Below are 26194 nucleotides of genomic sequence, written 5' to 3' on the forward strand. Positions count from 1 at the left end.
GGTAGGTAAAATGTTCACCTGCCCTGCTTCACAATGCTTAATTTTCTCACCCAGCTTCTCAATAGAAAAAGCCTTTTCTTACAGCTTTTCTGGGTATAGCTTAGGACAAGGCCCTCATTGCTTCATCTGCTTAAGGTATTAGTCTGTCATCTTACTATGGAAAGTATCCACAGAATGATTTGTGTTTGGAAGGATCTTCGAGAACCACAACCCTCAAGTCTTACATGATGGGATGAAGTAACACTGAGATGTAAGTCTAATGAAGGATGTAAACAAGAGACAGGAAAATAAGACTTGGTTTGTCAATACTATACTATCAATTTGATAGCATCATAATTTTTAAAATCATTTTTTACCCTTTTCCTTCACATAAATATAACACATACTAATTGTGGAGATTTTAGAAAATACAGAAAAGTAAAAAGAGACAAAACAAATTTGGTTCCACTATAAAAAGACAGTCCTCTGTAAAAGATATCTAGCATTCTAACTTTGGTATTTACTTTTGTTCTGTCTCTGTGTGTATATGAGTAAGATTATGTATATATACATACAGCATTACATGTCTGGAATTATGTACCATATACAAATGTGTCATCCTTTAATAATATGAGTATTTCCCCATGTTATTAGTCTTGAAAAACATTTTTAATGGCTGTATAGTAAACCATGGTTTGTCTACAATATATTTCTTTGTTCTTCTATCCTTAGATTATTTCAAAAATTTGGCCTTGCAAATATAGTATAATAAACATCATGATATGTAAAATTTTATATATTTCTGTTTAGAATACAATTCTAGAAGAGAAATTACATTGTAAAAAAGTATACATGTTTTTAAAAGGTTTTAACAACTTCTTAACTCTTTTCCATAAGCTTCTGGGTCAGTTTATAAGTCATCAACAATGTATAACACTGTGTATGCTTTATCACACCCCAGCAAACACTGAATATTAATACTGCAAATAGGTAAAAATAATATAGCATTTTACTAATTTGCAATCATTTGATTGTGAGACTATTTTACTTTTTATTGGTCATGTATTTTTCTTATATGCATAGAATGTTCCTAGCTGTTCATTTGTCAAGGAAAGTTTTAATGTTTTCCTTATCAACTTGTAGGGCTCTATTAATTTTAAGGTTAATCTTAGAAAATATTTATTTATTCATTTTTAGAGACAGCTCTCATTCTGTTGCCCAGATTGCAGTGCCTGGTACCATCATAGCTCATGATAGCTTTGAACTGCTGGGCTCAAATTATCCTCCTGCCTCAGCTCCTGAGTTGCTAGAACTACAGCTACCTGACACTAGGCCTGCCTAAATTTTAACATTTTTTTTAGAGATGGGGTCTTGCCTTGTTGCTCAGGCTGGTCTTGAGCTCCTGGCCTCAAGTAACCTACCTTGGCCTCCCAAAGCACTGCAATTACAGGTGTGAATCACCATACCCAGCCGAGATTAATTTTTAGTGCTGCTTTATCTCTTAATTTTTAAAATTACTTTTGATCTTCAGATGTTTTAAATTATAATGAGATCAAATATATCATTTTTTCATTGCAATTATGCTTAGAAAAATTCTATTTCAAAGTACATGCTTTTATCTAGTATTTAAAATAATCTTTTAAAAAAACATTTAACTTCAATCATATGGAATAGATTTTGTTGAGTATAATGTGAAGCCCTACCTCTGTTACCTTTTCAGATATTTAATCAATTGTCCCAATATCTTGCCAAATGATTCTTCCCTTCCTCACTTTCTTGTGGTGACACTTTCATTTAATCAAAACACAAATTATACATATGCTATGGTACAGTTCCGTTGATCTGCCTATGAGTTTTCCATTGGTACCACACCTTAATGTTATTTTAAAAGACACATTGAGCTTTCTTCTTTTTTGTTTTCCTAAATGGCTATCACATTACAGAATAGGGAGTAGCAAGGAGGTGAGAGCCAGATGTAGGCCAAAATCTCCAAGAGAGCTGGGAAGGGGCTGAGGCTGGATGGGGGTCAGTAGAGACGTAGGAAGGGAGGTCAGGCTAGGTCAGGCACCAAGCTGTGTCCCTCCAGAATGCCCCTGTTCCCATCACATCTCTGACAATAGCTGGCGTTGGGCAAGTTAGTTTCTCTTTGTGTGCTTTGGTTTCCCAAAATATAAAGTGAAGTTGTTGACAGGATTAAATGAGATAGGACAAAACACTTAGTGTAGTGTATTGCCCGTGGTAGACATCATTATCACCAATTGGAAGCTACCTTCCATCTCCATCATGCCACCGTAAATTACTACAGCATGGGGATTAAAATTACAAGCTCTCTCAGTCAGGATACCTGGACCAAAACCTTACCTCTGTCATTTTCAAGCTGTATGAGTTTGGAAAAGTTACTTGCTCTTTTTGTGCCTTGGTTTCCTCATCTACAAAACGGGGATATTAATAGTTCCTCCTTCATAGCATTGTTACATGGAGTCCTGCTATAATGAATGTAAGTTGCGTAACACAGTGTGGCACACAGGTAAATTCTCATAAAATGGTCAATAACCATCACCGCTCTTGATTACCCTGGGTGGGGCATTTGGTACTGATGCTAACTCTCACCTTTTTGACACTCTCTCCTCCTTTGCCTTCTGCAACACTGTGATTTGGTTCCCACCCCATCACTTCATGCACTTTCTTCTTTTACCAACCCCTTAAAATGCTGTCATCCTCCAGGATGTCCTCCACTATCCTATTCTTTGATGACCAACCATCTACTTCTTGATGCTCCTTCTTCCAAGCTAGGAAATGGCAAATTTTTAATTTGAAGGATCAAACAGTAAATACTTCATGCTTGTGGGCCATATGATCTCTATCACAACTACACATTGCATACGTAAGCCATTGATAATATGTAAATGAGTACACATAGCTGTGTCACAACAAAACATGCCGTACAAAAGCAGGCGGCCAGCCCACATGCCACAGTCTGCTGGTTCCTACTCCACGTGGCTGTTTCAGCTCAGGTATTAGAAAACTCATCACATTGCATCTGTCCTCCCTACTGGATTGTGGGCTACCTTAGGACAATGGATCCTTTCATCCTTGTCTGTTCTGCAGGCAGCAGAGAATCCAGCAGAAATATCCAATCAACTGCTAAAACACTGAATGAGATGGCCACATAATATGAGTCTTAACAGCTGAAAAGTTTGTTGTGCTATAGGGAAGAAATGAGCCCTTCAGTAGCTACCAAAACAAACTTTTAGAGAAGACCTCATGGCCTACACAGCGCACTGAAACATCTAGTAGAATTAATTTTTCTTTCCCAGATGTGAGAGGGAAATTCAGGTCCAGGAAATTCACAGTTTCAAGGACCAAGTAATATTGCAGACATCAACATAGAGCTGTCCAGGGTTATCTATAAAACAGAGCGCACTTTATAGGACTGGAACAGCTGTTTCCCCATTTCTGTTTTAAAAGGGGAAATAGGTTATAGGGCTCAGGGGCATATGCTAAGCATATGGAGAAAATTTATTCGCTTAAAGAAAATGTGACATGGAGTTGGCAGAGGGCTCAGCTGGTAAGAGATAATATCCTGGCGGGTGAAATTAAGAGGATAAGAAGGACATATACAGCATCATTTCAGCATTGTGATTGATGAAGAAGGAAACAGTAATAAACACTGAAAGGAAAAAAAGAAAAGTAAAGTTAAAGCCGAAAAGAACTTTATATACTCTAGGGAAGACACAAGTTATAAGAACCAAGTATCACTTATAGTAATAATGACTTCAGTAAAACAAATTTTAGATAAAGATGACACTGGTTTAGGAAAAAATAAGAAAACCGAAACCTCAGTCAAAAGTAACAGTGTGAGTATTGAGTTTCTCTAAATACAGTGTAAAGGATCTTTATAGAGCTAGGGATAGCTGAAAAATATATTAAAGACTCTGGGGGAGAATTTTAGACTTCTGGAACATAGTTAGAAACAGGTAATGGACAAAGAAGCATGTTTAAATTTTCCTTTTTAATTTTCAAGTCCAAACTTAATCATCAGTAATATTTTTAGTATGAACATTTGCTGAACTCCTTTTATGGACAGATTACTATTTTGTGTGACTTAACATATCCTCTCAAGTAGCAATTACCAGAGAGCACTCTTGAAAATTTCTTAAAATCATAAAATTATTATTGCTGTAAAAAAAGGACCAAATTTTTTCTTTAAAAGAGCAGTGTTAATGTTAGTTTCCTTCAACCTTCCTCTCCTCCTTCTCGCCTAGGAATTTTGAAAGGACTCATTGTGTGGCCACACGGATATTCATTCATTCATCCCTCAAAAATCTAATGAGCACCGGCTATGTACTAGGCACAGTGCTAAGCCCTGAGGAGGCAAGATGAAGAAGATGTGGTCCTTACTCTGAGAAGCTGACAATGTAGCAGGAAAGACAAACGTGTATAAGCAATTGCACATGTGTATAAGCAATTAAAATGCAATGTGATACTACAGTGATGGAGAACAGGTGTGAGGTAGGGGCTAAGGAGTGGTAGGGAAGCACCGGGGAGTTATTTCATGGGACTGTCTGCATACTGATTGTGGTGGTGCTCACACAAATCTGTACATGAATTAGAAGTCATAGGCCTGTATGCCAAAAGAAAAAAAGGCCAACTTTATAATACTTAAAAGTTACAATAAACAAACTGTGATAGATGCTCATCAACAGGAGAAAGGATGAACGATGGCATATTCATACAGTAGATGCTACTGAGTAATAAAAGGAATAGCCCGCTGACAAATGCAACAACATGGATGAATCTCGGCAGCATTACTGAGTGGGAGGAGCAGATGTGGTGAAGTACATCCTGTATGATTTCATTTATAGAAACTTAGAGAGTAGACAACATTAACATATGCTGATTGAAATCAGATCCGCTGTTGCTTCTGTGTGCATGGGTGTGGGTATGGGGTGGGGTTGGTTGGGAAGGGATATTAGGGAACTTTTAGTTGTGATGAAAGTTTTCTAGGTCTTGGTCAAAACCGATTGAACAGTATACTTAAGATGTGAGTACCTCAATAAATGTAAATTATAACTCAATTTAAAAACGTGCATTTATCTATCGGCTTGTCTTTCACAGCCAAAAATTTCTAATGGTGTTTAAAGTTGCCAAAAACATTAACAATCTCTCTACCATATGTTATCAGTTTATTTTTAAGATTGATTGGAATTTCTTTGGGTGTCTTAACAAAGTACATATAATTTACCATAATAAATCTTAAGACAAAGACAATTAGTAATTGAAATGTGCAGAGAAGGGCAGAACTCTACATTCTGCTGGGCAAGAAAGGCAGGTCTCAAGAGGATGTTGAAGAGTAGAAGTTGAGTGCACAGACCAGGAAAAGAACATTCCAGAACAACACGTGCAAAGTCACAGATGTGAGAAGGGCTGGCATTGTGCTAAGCACTTTGCCTGGACATTTTAATCCTCATTATCATCTCCATGTTTCATGACCCAGGCTTGACAGGGCACACGGCCTGGTCCAGGTTCCTCAGCTGTCATGCAGAGCAAGCATTCTCATACAGATAGTGCAGACTCTCACGCTCATCCTCCTTTGTGTGCTGTCTCCTCTCTGTCATGCTGGGTGTCTGGCTTTGATCATGGCACTGATGGGACCCAAGAGAGGCTTTTACCTGACCAGAATATACTTGAAGAAGATAACTAGACTGACAACAATAATGGACCATTTGGGTCTGTACTTAATCAGCCTTTCCTCCTGCTTCCCTTCACCTGAGAGTAGAACTATTTCTAACAAGATTGCTACTAACAGCGGCTCAACAGTGGTCACCAAGGGCTGCCTCTATGCCCTCCATTCCATAGACTCCTTTGTCAAGAGGCTCTAATTTTGGAATTGGGTAAGCAGTGAGATGATGGTCCCTTAAGTTTCTAAGTGGAAGATGGGATACTCGGGGTCCCCAAATCCCAGTGGGAACCATATATGGAGTGGAAGGTCCCTGGCTGGGGAATTTTGTGGAGATATCCTCAGCAACTCTCCTAGAAGATACTGAGACACTGAGGTAAATGGATTTACTGGCTGGCTATTTTGCAGCTAGATGATCACATTTCCTGCCCCAGGAACAGCTAAGGTACAGAGCTCTATCAGGCTTGGAGGTTTTAGAGTCATCCTGGGAAAGACGACCTTGTCTCTATGTGCTATAAGGATTTTGGTTCTCAGCTGGACCCATAGAAGGCTCTCAGAAGAGCCTGGGGCCTGCTCTCAAGGGAAAGGCCTTCTGCTGGACAAAGATGAATGAAGATTAGGCCAAGGGTTTGGCAATGGAGAACTGCCTCAGTTGAAAATGGCTTTAAAATAATCACAACAAAGCTACACAGAGCTCTATATTTTATAAAGTGTGTTCATGTTCATTATCTAAAAGTGATTTTGAGTCCCACAGATATGCTGAATGTCAGCAATTCACAGATTTAAAACTGAGACTTAGGGAGGTTAAGTGACAGAGGCGTGCACAGCGGCCTGCCTGCCTGCTTTTTTCCTTAGTTCTCTCTCTGCCCACTTTCTTCTTTCATGTTTTCAGTATCTAGCTCTTAGTTAATTATAGATCATCTTATTCTAGAAAAAAATTTAAGGCAGCTTTCAAGGTTATAAAAAAAAAAAAGAATGTATAAATTAAAAGTGGGAGTGAAATATGAAAGAAAAATAAGAATTTGACCTGAAATTAATCCAAGACTTATGATAAAAATATAATGGCCAATACATTTGCTACTAGTGGGGCACACATTTGATTCTAAGTTTGTAGGAACTAATGTGAAGAAGGAAACCTGTCACTATTCATAGTATGCATAAGCTAAAACAACAATGACCAAACAATCAATGACTCAGAAGTACAACAATTTTAGCTTCCTAATAATTATAACTTCACGTCATGTACAGTAGCTTCTTTTGATTATTAAACAAAACTAGGCCTTCAAAGGTCATTTTGGTTTGCAACTATCCTTTCAATATATAAGAGAATTCACCATGTGAATTTTAAAAAACATGAGAAGTATACCATCTCTCTGAACTCAGACAGAAGTCAAACCAGGTGAGACCCCGGTGAGCCCACTAGCTGTAGAAACAGTTGTTCTAGGACTCAGGAATATGGGTAGAGTAACTATTTCCACATGTACTACAGGGGAAGAGAAAAACCCACTCACTGTGGCACAGGAACACATAGATCATCATAGATGTTATATCTTATTTCATACATTTTTTAAACTTGGTGGCAAATATTAACATGACCTTTTATACTACAAGTTACTTATAATGACCGTTTTTAATATAGAAAAGCGTTCTTCCTGAGCACCGTTTTCTCTGTTGTACATCTTGCTGCATTCATGCCCTAGGGCTGGAGTTTATTTACACTGGCTAGTTTATACTTTCCTCACTCAACTCTCCAGTTTCCCTTACTTTTATGCCAACAAAGGGACACAGAGTTTTTCTTTTTGTAATTTACATATGTAGAAAATATGTCAAAGTCAGGATGTCCCTTTCAAACACAGGAAGAGTCTGGGGCCACCTGACTCATCAACATAACAAATCCAGAAATAGAAAATGCAATCTAGCTAAAAGAGAGACAAGTGGGAACTTCTAAGCCAGCACACAGCTAAGGTGTTATGTCATATGAAATTAATTCTCTGAGGTCAGCAATTAGAGTTAGGTTACAGCCCAAACGTAATTCTGCCTGCTAATTACCTGACCCATTACATTTACTTCACTGAGAGATGCTCAGCTATGACTTCCAAGGGTGGGCTTGGGATAGATGGAAGGAAGCAGACAGCCAGAGAAACGGCAACTCCTTCCTTTTGCAAACAGATGTGCCTCCCAGGCCCCTAACTAAAATGATTATTTCCTGCTTTTCTAAATGAGGGATCAGATGTGCCACACTCTTCCCTTTCCAGCAAAATGAAGCACCTGAGATCACAGAGCTCTTCAGTAAAGCTCAAAAGATGACTTAAGAAATCGAGTTACGTTCTGTCATGAGAAGCATTAGAGTAACATGGTAACAAAACTACCCTCCCAACGGGAAAAAGGAGGACGCCAGGGCACGAATGCTGTGACTAGAATGGTGCATTTATGTATTTCTTTCACTTCTGAAGAGTGACCTTTCCCAATAAAGAGATTTGCAGCAGCACTAAGAAGAAATGGCAATTGCCGAATGGAGATACCAGAATAATGCGAGCACTGTGAGCAGGGGCAGTCTAAAATACAAATAAACAGCCCTTAGTTAAAGGGAAGGGGAAGCGTCTCGCAGTGCCTGAGGGATTGTGTGGGAGTGGCTGGTGGGGAAGAGGAACAGAAAACAGGTGGATCTGAGAGTTAGCATCTGACATGTGAACGCACATCTATTGAATCGATTTATAAACCACTGCCATCAATAATAAAAAGAGCAGCTGCTGCGGCTGCCACTAGACAGCATATAGTGCCAGGTCCTGTCCCCAAGGCCTTGTGTCTACCACCTCGCTGAGGAGTGCTGTTCCTTGCCTTCTCACATGAGGCCAGGTGGCCTTTTGCCATTTGGGGATGTATTCCTCTTCTAGGATGTCCTTGATGTTCAAGTAAGGCTATGGGTGCTGGGTGGTGACTGGTCTGCTGCAGGCTTCTAATCACATGAGGCTGCTGAGAAGGTCAGGGTCACCAGCTGTGACCTGGCGGTCAATGGAAAGGCCTGAACTCCCCAGCTTCTGGCTTTCTCTCACCATTCTCATTTCTGCCCCTAAATCTACTCACTGTAAGAGAAAAGAAGGGAAAGACTGATGCCTGTAGCTGAGGTGTGCAGTTGAATGGGCAGAAGCTAGACTTCTTACATGACATTGAATTATCACAGTGTTGGTGACAGAGTTAAGGCAGCTGAAATAGCTGCTATTCCAACTTCCAATTTTCAAGTTATTATTGGGGTTGAAATATCGCTTACTCAGAATTTTTTTTTTTTTCCGAAATCTCTAAGCACACGTTTAGCCACATTTGAGTAACTGAAACAGGAAAAAAATCAGCAATGTTTTCAGCCACATTAAGCTATAACCAGATGCTCTTAAACAACCTTTTGTATGTACACAGCACCTTTTATTTCAGTGGAGAGTCATTTTGTTCAGCTCTGAACATTATCCACCATAGACTGAAAATACTGATGCTTTAAGAGCCACGGTGACCACCTGACAAATATATCCTCTCCATACAGGAGGTAAAGAGAACCCCACTGCTATCTCTAATTCTCCCTCTCTACCCAGAACACTGGAAATCCAAGTGAAATCAATGTAACACATATTTATTGAATACCTTCTTTGTACCAGGAACAAAGGTGAAGAACACTGGGAAGTTGGCAAGAATTTAACCAACTGCAAAGTGAAAACGACAGCTAGTCTAGGACATCCGTACAAAGAGTTAGGGCCAGGACCTTCCTGACTGGCTCATCTGAAAGACTGATTTCTGACACCTTTTCTGTCAACCATCAGGCAGAGAGAAATGCTTTTGGCCTGTAGAAGAAGAGCCATGTGAAGCAGAATTAATGATAGGAGAATTAATGATAGGCAGCCTATCATTAATTAACATGAATTAATGATAGGCTGCCTATCATTAATTAACATGAATTAATGATAGACGAATTAATGATAGGTTGCCTACAGCCCATGAGTCCCCAGGTCACTATCCGTGGGACCACCCGGAGCACGGCCTGGGAGTACCCTGTTGCTTGGACCTCCAGCAATCACTTTGACCCTTCCATTTTCCACACAAGAGCCAAAAAGATCTTTTAAAGGTAAATAGGAGCATGTAACCTTCCAGGTTAAAACTCCACAGTAGTTTGTTTTTATATTTAAAATAACATCCATACTCTCTAGCACCAACCGCAGGGCTCCCATTAACTGGGACCCTACTTCCTCCTTCCATCAGGTGCCTCCTCCTTGGCCCACTATACCCCAGCCACGCTGACGGAGTGCCTGGAACAGGCAAACCCCTTTCGTGCCCCAGGGTCTTCACGCTTATTGTTCTCAGACCAGGACGATTCCCCTGTAGCTCCTCAGCAGCACTCTCATCTCAGGTTAAATGGTGTCTCTTCAGAGGCCGGGCTCCTCTGACACCTGAGGTTCGCTCCCTCCCTCAATTCTGTATGATTTTCTCTTCCTTTCTATTACAGCACTATCACAAGAGATCATCTGATTTTCTACCTTGTTTTTATTTGATCGTTCCCATAGACTTTACATTCCAAGATAGGAGGGACCAATAACATCTGCTTTTTAAATGTCATATCCCTGGTGTTCAAGATACCCCAGGACATAGCGGACATGCAGTAAATAATTGTCGAATAGATAAATGAAATGAATATAATTGCAAGGAATACATTTTTTAAAAAGAAGGCCATCTTTATATTTTATGTTTTTACTACCATAAATACTATTGTACTACCATAAATCTGGATTACGATTAGAGGATTTTTATGTATTCATTTTAACCAGGACCACCCTGACCGGACTTGAGAAGCTGACAATGGAGGGCTGATGTATGGCTGCAATTAGAGAGTTTCAAAATGACTGCTTTCAAACGCCAGGTTTGGCACACAATGCATTTTGAATAAGGGGGAGTCCTTCTAATTTAAAGCCATTTGCCGTTGAGAGCGGAGTTCCTATTAAGTATGTGGCATGGAGTTCCTTAACTGAAGAAAAATTAAAAGAACCTTAATGTGAAACACCAGAACACTAAGAATGAATAGCGCAATGTATTCCTGGGGAGCTCTTGCGAAGCTGGCTTAAGGGGGAATACCCTTGTCACTTTGCCATTTGGCTCTGCCCTCGGCTGCCAAACGTGGGGTTGTTGGAAACTGGGAAGTACCCTGGGTGCCAGTCTTGTTTGTCCAACCATGCCCAGTGGCTAACATGGAAGATCTTGAGTCCTCAGACTGTGTCCTGTCTGGTTCTTTTTGGCCAGCAAAACCAAATCTTGCAGGTTACCAGGAGCCCACCCACACCAGAAAGGGAGGTCTAGAATTGTCTCACTGCCTAGGGATGCTCTCCGGAGGGCCTGCAGGGGTCCTGGGTGCTCGTACACAGGATGAAGAGCAGTCTTTCTCCAGTCGCCTCCTGATTTGCTCAGGGCATAGGCCCAAACTTTTCCCTGGGTTTCCTCCGTGCATTTAATTTCTCCGCTAGGACTGTAGCTCTGCTCAGAACCTTGTTTATTTGCACGGGGTTCTGCGTCCTTGCATCATTCTTATCTTTCCATATCTCTTGCTCCTCATTCCCTATCTGCTGCTTGGGATCAGGCCCCAGCCCAAATAGCTCACCTGGAATTGTGCTGCAGCCACCTGCCCAGATTCTCCTTGCCTTGTTGAAATATCTCACCTATAACAAATGCTACTGGTTCTGCTGCTGGGAGCAGCCTCGCCTATTCCTATCCCCTCCGTGAGGCCAACCTGAGATCACAGCATCCTTCATCAACAAGCGTGCATTGAGGTGACACCAGGGGCCCCCCTCAGAGCACCGGGATAAGCTTGACTGGAATCCAGGGATCACTTTGGGGAAGCTGTGACACAAGTGGTTTATCTGAGGCTTTATACAGGGCACGCAAATCCAGGGCATGCCGTGGTATCAAAGTTACAGCTGGGCCACACAGTTTTCATGAGTACAAAGCTGGATACCACAGTCCTGCCCCTGAGGCACAGGGGGAGCTGCCAGGGCTGAAGCCATCCTGTGCTTTCCTGGGCTGACTTTGTGTCCTCTGCCTAGGATGCCCTCCTTCTTACTCTTTTCCTGCCAGAAACCTAATGCTCCTCACCCAGGGTGTCCAGTTCAAACAGCTGCATCCCCACCCCCACCTGTGACACCTCCCTGACCTCCACCTCAGGAAGACACAGACACCAGGGCTACTCAGCCCTACATTAGAACATCCAGCCCATTAAAGTGAGAATTTTATACTGCCTCTCCTATCAGAATACGAGTTCCTGAGCGACAGAGACAGTACAACATTTTCTTTTGTCTTTACAGGACCAAGACCTAGCACTGTACAGAGCATTCTGTGGGCACTCAGTAAATATCTGTTGAAGTGAACTGAATATTATGCTCATGGATGTCACTGGTGACAGAGTTATGACAGTTGAAGAAATAGTTTCTATTCCAGCTTCCAATTTTCCAGAGACCAAATTTTGTAGGTTACGAAGGTTACCGGGAAGATTTCAGCAGAAAAATTAAAGAAGTTCTCGGTTGACATAATGCCTCTTTATAAGGTGTGCAATTAATATAGAAAACAGGATTAGAATGCACTAACAGTTTTAGACAGAAGGAAGGCTGAGAGGGGAGAAAGACTTCTAACTCATGTATTTTCTTGTTCAAAAGGAACCTTTTAGCCAAGAAGACATTGGTCCAATTTGAGACATTGCTAGAATTATCCCTTCCCTCTCTTTGTACATTTCAGAGAACCAGTGCATATTTGGAAAAGTAATATGGGCACACAAGAAAGACAGCTATGCAGTGGTATGTATCAACAAAGCGACTGAATGATGATAGCTATGGCAAAGAAAAGCGTTACATAATGACATCAAAATAGGACACTCGAGGAATGTCTTAGAGCTGAAACAGCTGTCACCTGGTATTTTGGCATTACTGAAGTACATGGAGAGATAGCCCCTGGAAACTAGAGAGTACAGATTATTTACAACAACAATTTCAAGGTCAAGAACATGTTTTCCTCATTTAAAAAAAAAAGTTAACCTCTTATTATCATTTTCACTTGAGAAAACTGAAGTTCTAAAATGTCTAATATGTAAACACTGCCTATAGGTAGGCATCAAAAGGAGAGGTTCCCCTCATTATACCAGTTCCTAAACAAACCTGTATACTTGGAGATATTTTTCTGTTTCGTAGATTATCCAGGCCTTTCACTTTTACATATAAATAATCCCACTCTTAAGGAACATTAAGAACAGGATAATACATGACAGTGAAATTCTGTCAATTTTGCTGTTAGTAAAATGTCTGCTAGGACAAAAGTTTAAAACTTTGAAGTTGAAAAATGACTAATTGGTTTAAAATGTATAAGTTTCTTCTTCTTTTTTTTTAACCTTCTAGCTCAGTGGGATGCTGTTCTGAAGTTGCTTTCCTGGGGGCTGCTACTGTGACCCTTTGTTCACTTGGTTAAAGAGGTCGGATGCTTCATCCATTCAAAGACGCATCCATTCTACGATGTATTGTGCACTGACTGCGCTAGAGGCTGTGACTGCAAAGGAGGAAGATGCACTCTGCACTCCAGGAACTTCCCATTGGTCGGGGAGAGACAAGTATGCTTGGCAATTGCAATAACACGGAATTGAAGGTAAAGTGTGGTTAAACTCTGGGTGCCTCGGGAGCACTACTACCTGGGGTACAGAGGGGACACTGGGAAGGATGGGATTTGGGCTGGGAGTCAAGAAAAAGCAGGTATGCCCAGGGGAGATGGATGTCCTGTGATCTAGCTCTGCTACGAGAATTCATTTTTCCTTTTATAATTCACAGAAACAAAATAAATAGACAAAAAAGCTAGCTTATACCTCATCACGTTTTCGAGAATTAGCAACATATACCTGTCAACACCTTGCAGACGTGTGCAGTAATAATTGTAAAATCTAGCACAAAGCCCAGGATTAGGCTTTCCTGAATCATTTTAAAGTCATTAATTCACAGACTCACATACTCACATAACGTTAATACTAAAATAGAGCTAAGACATCTGTTTCAGTGCAAAGCCTTCATGGAGGAGGAAAGTGAAGCCCAGAGAGTCAACGAAAAGAAGACACGACCGCCAAAATATTAGAAATGTTTTTCTTGAGATTTCCCTTCTTTACTTGGCTGCTTTGTCACCTGTGAGTGGGTGGGATTAAGACACCTTTAGAGAATGTGTTCAGCTTATGGACTCACAATTCTTGCAGTTATCTATAGGATGACACCTACGAGTCAGCCGAATACGTTCCCTCGTTGCCTCTCCATGCAGATACCCATTTTGGTTAGATGCTGTGACAAAAAGGCGCAGGAAGGGGAAGGAGTATTTGCCCTAGGGGTCAACTTTTGAAATTTAACTGATGAACTAATATCAATTCCATGGACCCAAGGAAGCTTAAACCAAGGTGAAATTTTAAGATAATTATATTTTAGGATCTATATGGGCTGAGACAATTATGTTAGTGCTTGAACAGAGGCTGCATGAGTAATCTGCAACTGGAAAATGAACTATTAAAACAACAAATGACTAGTGTTTCATAAAGTTAATTAAATTTCAAAAGTCTGTCACTAATGTAACCGTAAGTAAAAAGCTGTGCTGTAACTCTTTCAAAGCTGACTGACCAGGAGGTGAAAAGTCTAATTTAGGATCATTTAATATTTCAAAAACCTCTTAAATATGCCATGTGAAAAGGGAAGAGTTTAATAAATAACATTTTTCTGTATTAACAATATAATACTATAGCAATGCTGTCTAATAGAGATATAATACAAAACACGGATGTTATGTTAAATTTTCTAGAAATGATAAAACCAATTTTTTAAAATTGTAGTAAATACACAGAACATCTGACTGTTTCAACTCTTTTCATGTGTGCAATTCAGTGAAATAAAGTACAACTACACTGATATGCAACCATCACTACTATTTCCAGAACTTTCCCATCATCCCCAAATGAAATTCCATGCCCACTAAACAATTCTCCCATCATTTCCTCTCCCCAGCCGTCGATAACCCTATTCTACTTTCTTTTTCTATGAATCTGGCAATTCTGGGTACCTCATATAAGTGGAATCCTAACAGTATCTGTCCTTTTGTGCCTAATTTATTTCACCTAGCATGTCTTCATGGTTCATCCATATTGTAAGATGTAACAGAATTTCAATCTTTTTTAAACCTGAGTAATACTCCATTGTATTGTATACTGCAGTTTATCTATCCATCGATGGACATTTGGGTTGTTTCTACCTTTTGGCTATTGTGAAGGTAAAAAAAAAATTAGCATATCTGTTTTAGCCAATATATCCAAAGTATTATCATTTCAACCTATAATGAATATACAAATTATTACTGAGATATTTTACATTAGTTTTCTAATGTCTTTGAAATCCGCATGTATTTCATAATTACAGCATATCTCCATTTGAATTAGATACACCTTATGCTCTTAATAACCATGCATGGTTAGTAGTTAATGTACTGGATAGCACGGCTCTGTAGGCGAGTTTGCATTCAAGATTTTGTAAATCATGATTCCCTCTGGATACCACCCTGATGAATAATTCTACTTGTTTTTTCTCATATAGCCCTAGTGTTTAGAGTTGGACCTCTGAAGTCAGACCAAATGAAATGCAGATCCCAGTCTCTTACTAATTAGCTCAGTGATGTTGAAAAGATTACGTAATCTTTCAAAACCTCAGTTCCATTTTTTGTAAAGTTGGAAAAAAATACTGTTTCTCCCATAGGGTTTATGTCTGATTTAAAATCAAATAACATAAATAAAGTGCTTAGCGTACTTAATGTAGTGTTGCCAAAGTGTGATGTAATAAATAGCAACTATAATAAAAATAATCCACTGGATTATAGGTTCACGAGGGCAAGGACTACATCTGTCTTTCCCAGTGTGCCTGACGCATGGCAAGCACTCAATTATGTGAATAAATAATTGAACTCTTCCCTCAGTCTTTATGAACATTTGTTTCCATGACATCTTTATATCTTCAAGAGATTGCTTGATGATTTCTAATACCCACCTTGCCATGAAGATACAGATACTTTAAGGTATAGAAAGAACAGGAAGCTCTTATTCTCATCATTTCCCTTTCTTTTTTATTTAAAATATTTTGACTACTTCCTTTCCTTTTCCTTGAGAAATCAGGGATGATGGAGCCAAAAAGACTAAGGGCTAAAGAGGCCCCTACCCACAGGGGCAATGAGCAAATATATGAGTAGTCTGAGGATAACAGAAACCACCTTATCCTCACTGTTGGGGAAGGGAGTTACAAATATGGAAAGGGTTAAAAGCTAGTTTGCTGCTGTGGTGTTAGATTGGAAATGGAACTATCAGGGTGATCTCATACTATTTAATATGAATAGATATAACAATAGATATAGCCCCATGTGTGTTGTGTGTGTGTCGTGTGTGTGGTGTGTGTGTGGTATGTTATGTGTGTCGTGTATGTGTCGTGTGTTGTGTGTGTGTGTTTCCTCACCTATTACCTGAGAGGGCCTGGAAGCAATGAGCACACTCAATCCCCAGTTCTTGGTTTCTAAATACTATTTTCCACAATGGATGGAGGTCTTCTTGAAGATATGGCTAATTCCACAGCTGGGTATAGAAAGTACAAGATGCTCATGGAACATTTTTTTGTGCCAGAAGGTAAGAAAGTGCTCATAAAAACATGAGGGCCACATCTGAGATCATTTGAGCATTAAAATAAATAATGATATTAATGAGTCATAACTCGTTCAATAAAATAGCAATTTATGAGCTCATATTGATATAAATAAACACAAACATAAGTGGGGAGAAGGGAATGCCCTTCCTCACACTAAGAAAGTTTATGTAAGAGCAATATCTTTACCTAGTCTCTAAGTATCTCCCCACAAATTATTTATTAACTGCAAAAGGAAAAACTATAATATTACAGTGACGAAATCTAATAGATACCACCTTAAGCAAGTGGGTTTGGTTATAAGACTAACTCCATTTATGGACTCCTGATATGATTTAGAAGAATACAGCATTGTTTCTGTATTATTCCTGCCACATACACAATTGCAATCTTACAGTGAGGAAACATCACGCAAATCTAAACTGAGGAACATTCTACAAAATGTACTCCAAAAAAATGTGAAGGTACACAAAAAAAAGAAGACTACAGAACTGTTCAAGACTGAAGGAAAGCAGAGACAAGACAGCTAAATGCAACACACAATTGTGGACCAAAAGAAAAAAACCATTTTTTTCTATAAAGGATATTACTGAGACATTTGGTGAAAAGTTGAATGGAATCTATGGATTTGAAAGTAAAGCTGATTTACTGAATTTAATTCAGTAAATTTAATTACACTGTGGTTATGTAGAAGAGTATACTTGTATTTTTAAGATAATCATACTAAAGTATATAAATTAATTCAGAAAAAAAATATACACACACCCAAATAAACCCATAGGGTGGAAGGGAGGATAAGAGAAAGAGAGAGAGAGAGAGAAAAGGAGAGAGATAACATAATCACTGGTAAAATGTTAAAAACTGACCTGCCGGGCGCGGTGGCTCACGCCTGTAATCCCAGCACTTTGGGAGGCCGAGGCGGGTGGATCACGAGGTCAAGAGATCGAGACCATCCTGGTCAACATGATGAAACCCCGTCTCTACTAAAAATACAAATCATTAGCTGGGCATGGTGGTGCGTGCCTGTAATCCCAGCTACTCAAGAGGTTGAGGCAGGAGAATTGCCTGAACCCAGGAGGCGGAGGTTGCCGTGAGCCGAGATCGCGCCATTGCACTCCAGCCTGGGTAACAAGAGCGAGACTCCGTCTCAAAAAGAAAAAATAAAATAAAATAAAATAAAAACTGGAGAAGCTGGGTGAAGAGCATATGGACTATTATTCTTGTATCTTTTCTATAAGTCTGACATTATCTTGATGTTAAAAATGAAAAATAAAGAGAATGGGCTTTGGAGTAACTCAGAGTCAATTTTGAGTCCCCAGTCTTACATCTATCATCTGTGAGAATCTAGGAAGTTATTAAATTATTCCAATCTTTGGTTTTCTCATTTGATCACCAGGAATAGAACTAATTTAAAGGGATTCTGTGAGGATTAAATTAGATAATGCATGACTTGAGCACCTGGCAGCTGGTAGGCATGTCTGGAAGAGGATCTGATACATAATGGGGCTGAAATATGTATTTGTTGAATAAATGAACAAAATCTCCCCTTCTATTCAACCCCTCAATCTGAACAAGTGATGCTAAGTACTTAAGGAAAATTAGAGGCTTCAAATTTTAGCGATCTTTCTTAACACTTACATAAAAGAAAATGTCAAATAATAATAATGAATAAGAAACATACCACCATGCATTCCGATGTTGCTCTAGAGTTTCCTCAGCACTTGGCCCTCATGTCCCCTGTGACACTAAATCGAACAGGCAGGCATTCAACTTAGAGTCCAACACATCGTTAATAACAGCCAATGTCTACAGTGCTATTGGAGTATGGGTGTCAAAGAAGGAGCCATGCCCTTGTTACTTAAATCTCAAACAAGGTTTACATCACTTCATGGCTTCAGGGTACAAAATGCGATGCAATTTAATGTCCATCTGAGCATCTGTTCGTAAGGTTTAGCGCTGCGGTCTGTGGTTCACAGTATACGTGGGATAGCAACACCACAAAGAAAAGGACCCAAGTTGTGTCTGGGAAGTTTCTACTCTCAGCCAAGATGTGCACATGAATTTAAAATTACCCAAGAGGGTGTTTCAGGGTTGCTGGCCAAAGAGTGGTGTCTTCTAATCTGGAGAGCAGCTGCTGGGCACAGGCATGCAAACACACACACAGACACACACACACACAGACATGCTCACGGAGCCTGTGCCTGCCTCTACTTGTCTGCTCTGGGCAGATGGTTCCTGGCTTTTGGGTCGCCTCATCCTGCAGCTCAGTGCAGTTAGACGCTTTCTTCCACAGAGACTGGCAAGCTGTGGAATAAGGGTTTGGGCAAGGCTGCCTGTCTTCAGAGCATGAAGGATACTGCCTGGAGAGGGAAGAGGGTGATATTTAGAGTTTGGGCCCACTTGTGGTTGGGCCCCCCGCTACCTCTCCTTTGCAGAGCCATCACTGGCCCCTGGCTGCAAACTCTCCGTGGCTTTCGAGCCTACAACACAAAAACTGAGAGTGTGTCCAGAAAGAGAAGAAGAAAACACTGCTGTTGGTCCTGGATCCCACTGTTGGATTTTGGTGGGGATGAGAAGGAATTACCAGGCGTGATCAACCAGCGTACCTGCACGGTAAGCTAAGCATCCCCATCCTTGCTGAGAAGAGGCTTTGGGATGTTTCTGTGTTATTCAACAGCTGAGAATGGCCAACACCACTTTCCAGAAGTGGGATCTTGTGAATATTATGCAAGGGAATGTAGTATGATTAAGAGCTCTCGTGATTTTTAGGCTAAAATGAGTAAGAGTTGCTTGCCAAATAGAGGAACTATCCTGACGGTAGATAAGTTTGACTAAATTAATAGACATGAAAGAAACCCAAAATGAAATTTTAAATTGTTATTCTGTTAAGAGTAAGATGAATAGTCAAAAATGAAAGAAAAAGCCAGTTTGATAGTTTTCCTTCTTCATAGCTTTTGTAAGCTGATGTGAATGATCAATATACAATGTGAAAATCATCAGTGTGTTGAAAATGGAGAAGTATACTGAATAGGTTACATTGTAGAGGAGGAATTCTCTTTTCATGGAGGGATTAATGGAAGAAACTAACATCTTCAAATGGCAGCTGGACTGTTATCTTTTTTCTTTTGTTTGTTTACCTTGTGTTGATGTAAAGATTTAATGAATGAGAGCCGCGGAACGGAAGCAGGTTTCTGAGGTAAGGTTTTTGGCAGGTCTTGGGGGGCATCTATCAAGAGCTTGCTCTGTAACAACCCACAGAAGATGACTGGATATCCATGGGCACATCACATCTGGATATAAATGGGAAATGAAGCTAGGCTGCGGCCAAATGATACCACAGAAAATTCTGCTCACTGCACTTGTTCAATGGGAGGATTATTCAATGTTGAGGGTGGCGGCACAGTCTTGTACATAGGAGCTCCATTGAAGAGACATATGTATTCAGTTAAAATGGCTGTGATATATTCAGTCATTCTTCTTTCTTTCCATACCGATTAATAGTTACATGCCTTTCTTTATTCATTGTCTGTTCACATCTCAGGAATGAATAGAAGAGGTGCAACACACACACCGTTTAACGACATTCACCGTCTTCCACGTGTGCATTAGATTTGCATAAAGGAGAACACGGTGTGGTTAATACTGGAGAGAATGCATTGAAATTATAGCAATGTTCCTTCAGCTACAGTTAAACATATTTTTCCTGTGGTGACATTTTCTGGTTTATTAAGATGCTGTCTCCCAAAACCAAATATTCCAAGTAAATATTTCTCTACATTTATCAGTTGACACTATTATGAAACTCTCATTATGCTTAATTAAAAATCAGCATAAATCCTGTAAGAGCTGTTTGTTATTAAAAATTTCTAAAGGCAGCAATAATATTCATGGGCTCTTTCCACCAGGGTAATTAAGGTCTACTCTGATGAGAATTTTCTAAGTAATTTCCCAAAGCAATGTGGGGAGCTTATACTAACCGATACAAAAATACTCTGTAAAAATTCTGGAGCAAAGAAAAGTATTCATTATTTAAAAGGGGAGTGATAATTTATTTTCAGAGTTTACCTTCTATTAAAGTTCATGTGTAATTGTCTTTTTTGCTTAAACTTTGTTAAATTAACAAATTTAGTCAAGGCTTGGTCTTAGGCAGTGGCGGCGGCACTGGGGAGGAAGGTATTTTCTTGTACCATTGAAATGATGGTGCCTTTAATAGAGCACGATTGTAGGAGGCTGCCATTGCAGCTTACCAAGAGTTAGGCAGGTCATAGGATGGAAAAAACCTAAAAGTAATGGGCCCTATATTCTTCTCTTCAGATTATAGTCATATTATTCCTTGTCCTAACCTAAAGCAAAATTTTCCTTACCAGTGTAATACATGCTTCACCTCTCTAATATATTACATTAAAAAAAATTTAAAGAAAAAGTGTTAGTAGCTTTTATTTTCCTTAGGTTAGAACTAGTACCTACTAGGCAACACACAATATGTTTGTTTAGTTATATTAGGGGAACACTTTTATCGTAATAGCTTCGTTTGTTTGCTCATTTGTTTATTCATTCATCAGCTATTTTGGAATGCCTAGTCTGTGCCACGTCCCGTGCTGGTTACTGGGGCTCTAACAGTGAATGAGGCAAACATGGTCTCCAGATGTCCTGAGTATAGGAATCTGCAGAGAGAGTCCAATCACCAGTGATTTGAACCTGTGTATTGTGCACGTTGTTCAACATGGATATGGAGACAATTTTGATACCATCTCAGCATCCATGAATCGAATTGGAAAACACATTTTAGTGCAAATAGTTGAAGCTTCTATGAGGGATGTTGGCGTTTCGGTGCAAGCTATAGATGTCAGACAAAAACCTCACATACTAACACTGTATGCTTCTTCAGATTTGGGTCAGACAGGAAGCCTAAGGAAGACAGACAAAAATTTGTATCATAGCCTCTTAGAAGTCTAGGGTTTGAATCTGACAGTAGTTCAAGATTTTCTGCTTAATGTGATGGTCAATCACTGGGGCCCACACTGGAAAAGCAGCCCTATCATGCTTCCTGTCTTGGTTGAGGACACTTTTCATAATGGCATTAATTACAACAATGTCAGTGTACAGCTACAGGGGTTTTATATGGTGTATAGAACTCACAAATCAGTTATTCACTGGATCCTATGTAGTAGAGAAGGCAGGTGTTACCATGCCCTGTTCAGCAGATGGATAAACTAAGTTTTAGATGTTCAAGGGACTAGCCCAGCTAATGTTTTCTCTAATACACAGCCTCATGGAATAATCTCTTAAATACAGGACTAGAAAAATTCTGTGTTTTCAACATGAGTACTTACAGGCCTGAACTATGGTTTGAAAGTGGCATTATCAAACTGTAAACCATGCAGATAGAGGAAAGTTCAGCCCCCCTCCCCCGACAACCCTCTTCCTGCCTCCATTGTTCATCTAGGTTCTTACCCTAGAGTTCTTCCTTTCGGCCCTTGAAAAATCAGTTTAACTGCTAAAAGAGATATAAGCTACTGCCTTTTTCTTCTTCTTTTTGGGTGGAATGAGGAATTAGAATATGGAAAACTGGGCTGTTAAACTCTGAAATTACTCCTAATATTATTGTAATGAAATAAAAAATTATCCTGAGTGGGCTGCGTGTGGTGGCTCACACCTGTAATCCCAGCACTTTGGGAGGCCGAGGCAGGTGGATTGCCAGAGCTCAGGACTTCGTGACCTGCCTGGGCAACATGGTGAAACCTCGTCTCTACTAAAAAAATATAAAAAATTGGCCGGGCGCGGTGGCTCAAGCCTGTAATCCCAGCACTTTGGGAGGCCGAGGCGGGTGGATCACGAGGTCAAGAGATCGAGACCATCCTGGTCAACAAGGTGAAACCTCGCCTCTACTAATATATATAAAATTAGCTGGGCATGACGGCGTGTGTCTGTAGTCCCAGCTACTCAGGAAGCTAAGGCAAGAGAACTGCTTGAACCTGAGAGGTGGAGGTTGCAATGAGCTGAGATTGTGTCACTGTCCTCCAGCCTGGGTGACAGAGCGAGACTCTGTCTCAAAAAAAAAAAAATTATCCTGAGTGATGAGTGATAAGATTTCAAAAGTTTGTGACTGTTTAGGACAGAAACAGTATATCCACCTACATGCGAAATGCAAATGGAATTTTAGTGCCACCAGCCTAGTAACGTAAAACACTGTCACATCAGATCAGACCATTGTCCACCCAGTCCAGACCCTGCTTCTCTTGCAAGCGTAAGTAGGCCCTTGTGAAAAAGCAGTGTATCATGAGTAAGAGGAGAAATTCACAAGACAAAATACTCTACATGGAAAAATAGTAAGCACAGGTAATGGAGCTGAGCAGAGCAGTAAATAGAGAAGGTTTTTCTGATGGATTTTGAGAGTTAAGCCACATAGCTAAGTACAGTCTATTATGACCAAGCAAATACACAAGACTTTATATCGTTTTTTATATTCTTCCCGGAATTTTCTGTGCATGTATTGAAAGTTTGTTGTAATTACAGAGGCTTTTAGCTACTTTTTTCCCTTTTTGTGGCTTGAAATGGATGACATGGATCTTCACGATGAATCTAGGGCCAATCACTTGACTAGGAAATTGGAATTCAGGGGAGAATAGCAAACTGGATAAAGCTGCTTCTGTGCTTCTCCTTAGAGCTGCTGCTCCTGGCCCTGAAACAACAAAATCACAGAGGCAGCTGCTTCTGAGCCATGATATTAAACTGACAGGTTGTGACTAGGGACACCAGCTCCTTGTTTCAGCTGCTCCTAACATCTCTAAACGAAGCTATTTTAAGAACCTTTGCATTTGATCAGGGAGCATGTGGGTTGAAGCCTTATGTTTTCCACTTCAGTTTTAGATTCTTAGCAGATGCAGTTAGTAGTTCAAATGTTTAAAACTTATTATTGCATTTCCTTCCAATCAATGTAAAAATATTATATTCCCAAAGCTACCAGAGGTCTATTCGTGACTTGATTTATCTTGGGGCTGGTTCTATCTCAGATGACATCTTCAAATCTTTCTTCTTCAAACAAGAACAAAAATGGCTGGCAACTGTTTGAAGGGTGGGTATGGGTAGAAAAGTTCTTACGGATTCTTTGATTTGGGGGGCGGTCATAAAGGAACATATCTGCAGATGCAAACTGCAGTGCCTATCTCTGCCCTCAATGATTCTTGAGTTTGATGCTTTTTAATTTACTTTAATAGCTAACTTATATATCATTAATCTTAGAATGTTAGGTAACAATATTTACAGTGGCTTCATTCATAATTGCCAAAACCTGGGAACAACCCCAATGCCCTTCAATTGGTGAATGAATAATCAAACCGTAGTATATCCATACTATGAATTACTCAGCAATACCAATGAAACACACAACAATATGGAACCTCAATTGCATTATGCTAATTGAAAGCACTCAGACTCAAAAAGCTACATCCTGAATGAGTCCATTTATACAACACTGTGGGAAAAAAAAAAAATCCCCAAAACTATAGAGACAGAAAACACATCAGTGGTTGCCAGCAGCTGAGGCTGAGGGGAGGAACTGACTTCGAAGGGTGAGCAGGAACATCTTGGGTGATGGAACCGCTTTATGTCTTGACTGTAATGGTGGTTTTATTGCATGATCTTGTCAAAGTTTGCAGAATTGTACATTTTATAAGGGGTAATTTTACTATATGTAAAGCATACCTTAAACATCTGTGTGGCTCTATATTGAGATAATCCCACTGCAAACTTGAACCAGTGTATTCTGCTTTGGTGTTGTATGGAATTCTTGCAGAGTTTCATTGAAAAAAATTTTGTAGGATATTAAAACATACAAAGAAAAAAGAACCTTTAGAAAATGACTAATAAAGACTAACCACCTGGTTTTACAGATGAAGAATTGAGGCCTGAGAAAGTTAGTGGCAGAGAAATATGCCTTTTTTTTCAATAGACAGTTAAAAATGATCATCCTGTAGAACCCAGAAAACTCAACTCTGTTCTTGTATAATACTATAATACTGTCAAAATTGCATTGAAAAAGCCATGGGACCAAAAACTAGGCAATAAACTCCAAGTACCTGCTTTCCAAATGTCATGTTGCAAAATTGGCCAGAACCCGCTGGCTTCTGACAGATATACAGTTACAAGGGAATATGATAGACATTATCGCAAGACTACTATTTGTCAAAAACAACAGGCACCACAACCACATACTGTGCTGAACATGAGGTGTATCACAAAAATAGACCCAAGCCATGTCTGGAAGAGGTATACATTTGTTCATTTGCTTACTTAGTTATGTAACAAACAAACTAGTGCCAGACGCTGTCCCGGATCCTGTAATCCAATGTTGATCTCAGAATTGTAACACAGTAGCATCTAGATACAGAGCAATACCCAACCACTAGAATACAGTGAGGACTGTTTGAATTGAATACATGAATATCAAACCAAATCAAAGTCAGAACCAGAATGCATTAATGCCTACAGGCATAGATTTTCCCAGATGGCATCTTTGGCTTCTAATTACATTTCTGTGTGTTCCTTCACAAGTTACCCTCTTAAAGCCTCATGTTTCCATAAAATGCAGATAAGAATTACACCTGCCTTGGTAAGTAATAAGCATAGTTAGTGGTACATAAGTGCCCAGTAACGAGAGGCTATCATTATCATTAATACAGAAGACTCACTATGGTGCTATACACTGGGTCTAAAAAAATTTAAAAAATTAGTTCTGACGACGTGGTCAGTTCCTTCTGAAAGGCTGATAAACGCTGTAAGACCTAGTTAGAGTGCACACAAACACAAAACTTTGGATTCCCTGGACCAAGTTAAGGAGCCATGGGCTAGAAACATCATCTAGAAATAAAAGGAACTGACATTTGAATCATGTATTTTCTTTGGGACCCTAAGTTAAGAACCAGTGCCCTAGACTATACATCCACGGACAGGTATGAATTTAAAATGCCAAATTTCATGGTTTTGGCATTAAGAAAAATCTCAGCAAGTTGATTATTAAAAGTAAACCAGAAATTTTCTTGACCGATGTTAAAGAGGTAGAAACATTTTCCCTTCCCTGAGATTCTCTGGCCCTAAGCAAGTAACTTTTTTTTCTTTAATTCTCTTGTTCTCTTCCAGCATAAAATTTGAATCATGTAATGAAGGTTCCATACTCAAAACAGTGTTAATTTATGGTCTCACAGTCCAGAGGATTCTGAAGAGACAATGAAATTCCTAAACATGTGCAAATTATTCCAGAATGGGAAATGACTCTTCCTGTCTAGCAGTAATTATTTATGTAATACTACCTTGGGAGATGTTAACGGTAGAACATTCAATTACTCCTTTTAAAACAAGGAATTTCCAACGGGGTTTTATTTGTTCTTTCCTAATTTAAAAAGACAGCATTTATACTCACAAGACTGCAGGTTTTACTAGCCTATCGTTAAGTAGTTAGGTTAGTTTCAGAAAGACTGTACTGATGCATTAAATAGCTGCCAAATGTGCGGAAGGAAGGCTCCAATTCAAATCATGACACACTCGTGGATTCACCATTCTCAAAGTAAGCAAAGTGATCAGACGTTCTACCAACAAAGTGTCAAAAGAGGCTGTATGCTTACTGAAGGGAGAAAAACTTTACTGAAAACCCACATGCACTTTGTCATTTTCCCAGATGGCATCATAAAACTGCAATCATGACCTAAATAACCTAGTTTTCTCAGCACAGAATTCTATTATTATATTGCCAATCTACATCTGGATAGTTCATCTTTAAAAGGCAATTTCAGTTGAAACGAGAACTCAGAAGGTCCAGCTAGGTCTAGTG

General features: G+C 39.6%; 2 protein-coding genes across 8 annotated transcripts in view; one reads left to right on the forward strand and one right to left on the reverse strand.

Moving 5' to 3' along the window:
- The window catches only part of CMSS1 (cms1 ribosomal small subunit homolog), a 379426-nt gene that overhangs the window by 44272 nt on the left and 308960 nt on the right, over nucleotides 1–26194 (reverse strand). The window contains exon 2 of one of the 7 annotated variants that reach the window (XM_032299346.1): nucleotides 18050–18113. The exons of 5 other annotated variants lie outside the window; for them this stretch is intronic. In XM_032299346.1, the coding sequence (XP_032155237.1) occupies nucleotides 18050–18059 (10 nt within the window). In that variant the 5' untranslated portion in view covers nucleotides 18060–18113. Of the gene's footprint in view, nucleotides 1–18049; nucleotides 18412–26194 lie in introns of those variants that run through there. One more of the 7 variants, XM_032299347.1, reaches the window with a different exon arrangement.
- Nucleotides 18534–26194, forward strand: part of FILIP1L (filamin A interacting protein 1 like) — a 298228-nt gene continuing 290567 nt past the window's right edge. Inside the window, exon 1 of the mRNA XM_032299339.1 lies at nucleotides 18534–18981. The gene's annotated coding sequence lies outside the window, so the exon portion shown is untranslated. The remainder of the gene's footprint in view (nucleotides 18982–26194) is intronic.

This window comes from Sapajus apella, unplaced genomic scaffold (genome assembly GCF_009761245.1).
Source record: "Sapajus apella isolate SASKATOON/1434 unplaced genomic scaffold, GSC_monkey_1.0 scaffold40, whole genome shotgun sequence".
NCBI lineage: Eukaryota > Metazoa > Chordata > Mammalia > Primates > Cebidae > Sapajus > Sapajus apella.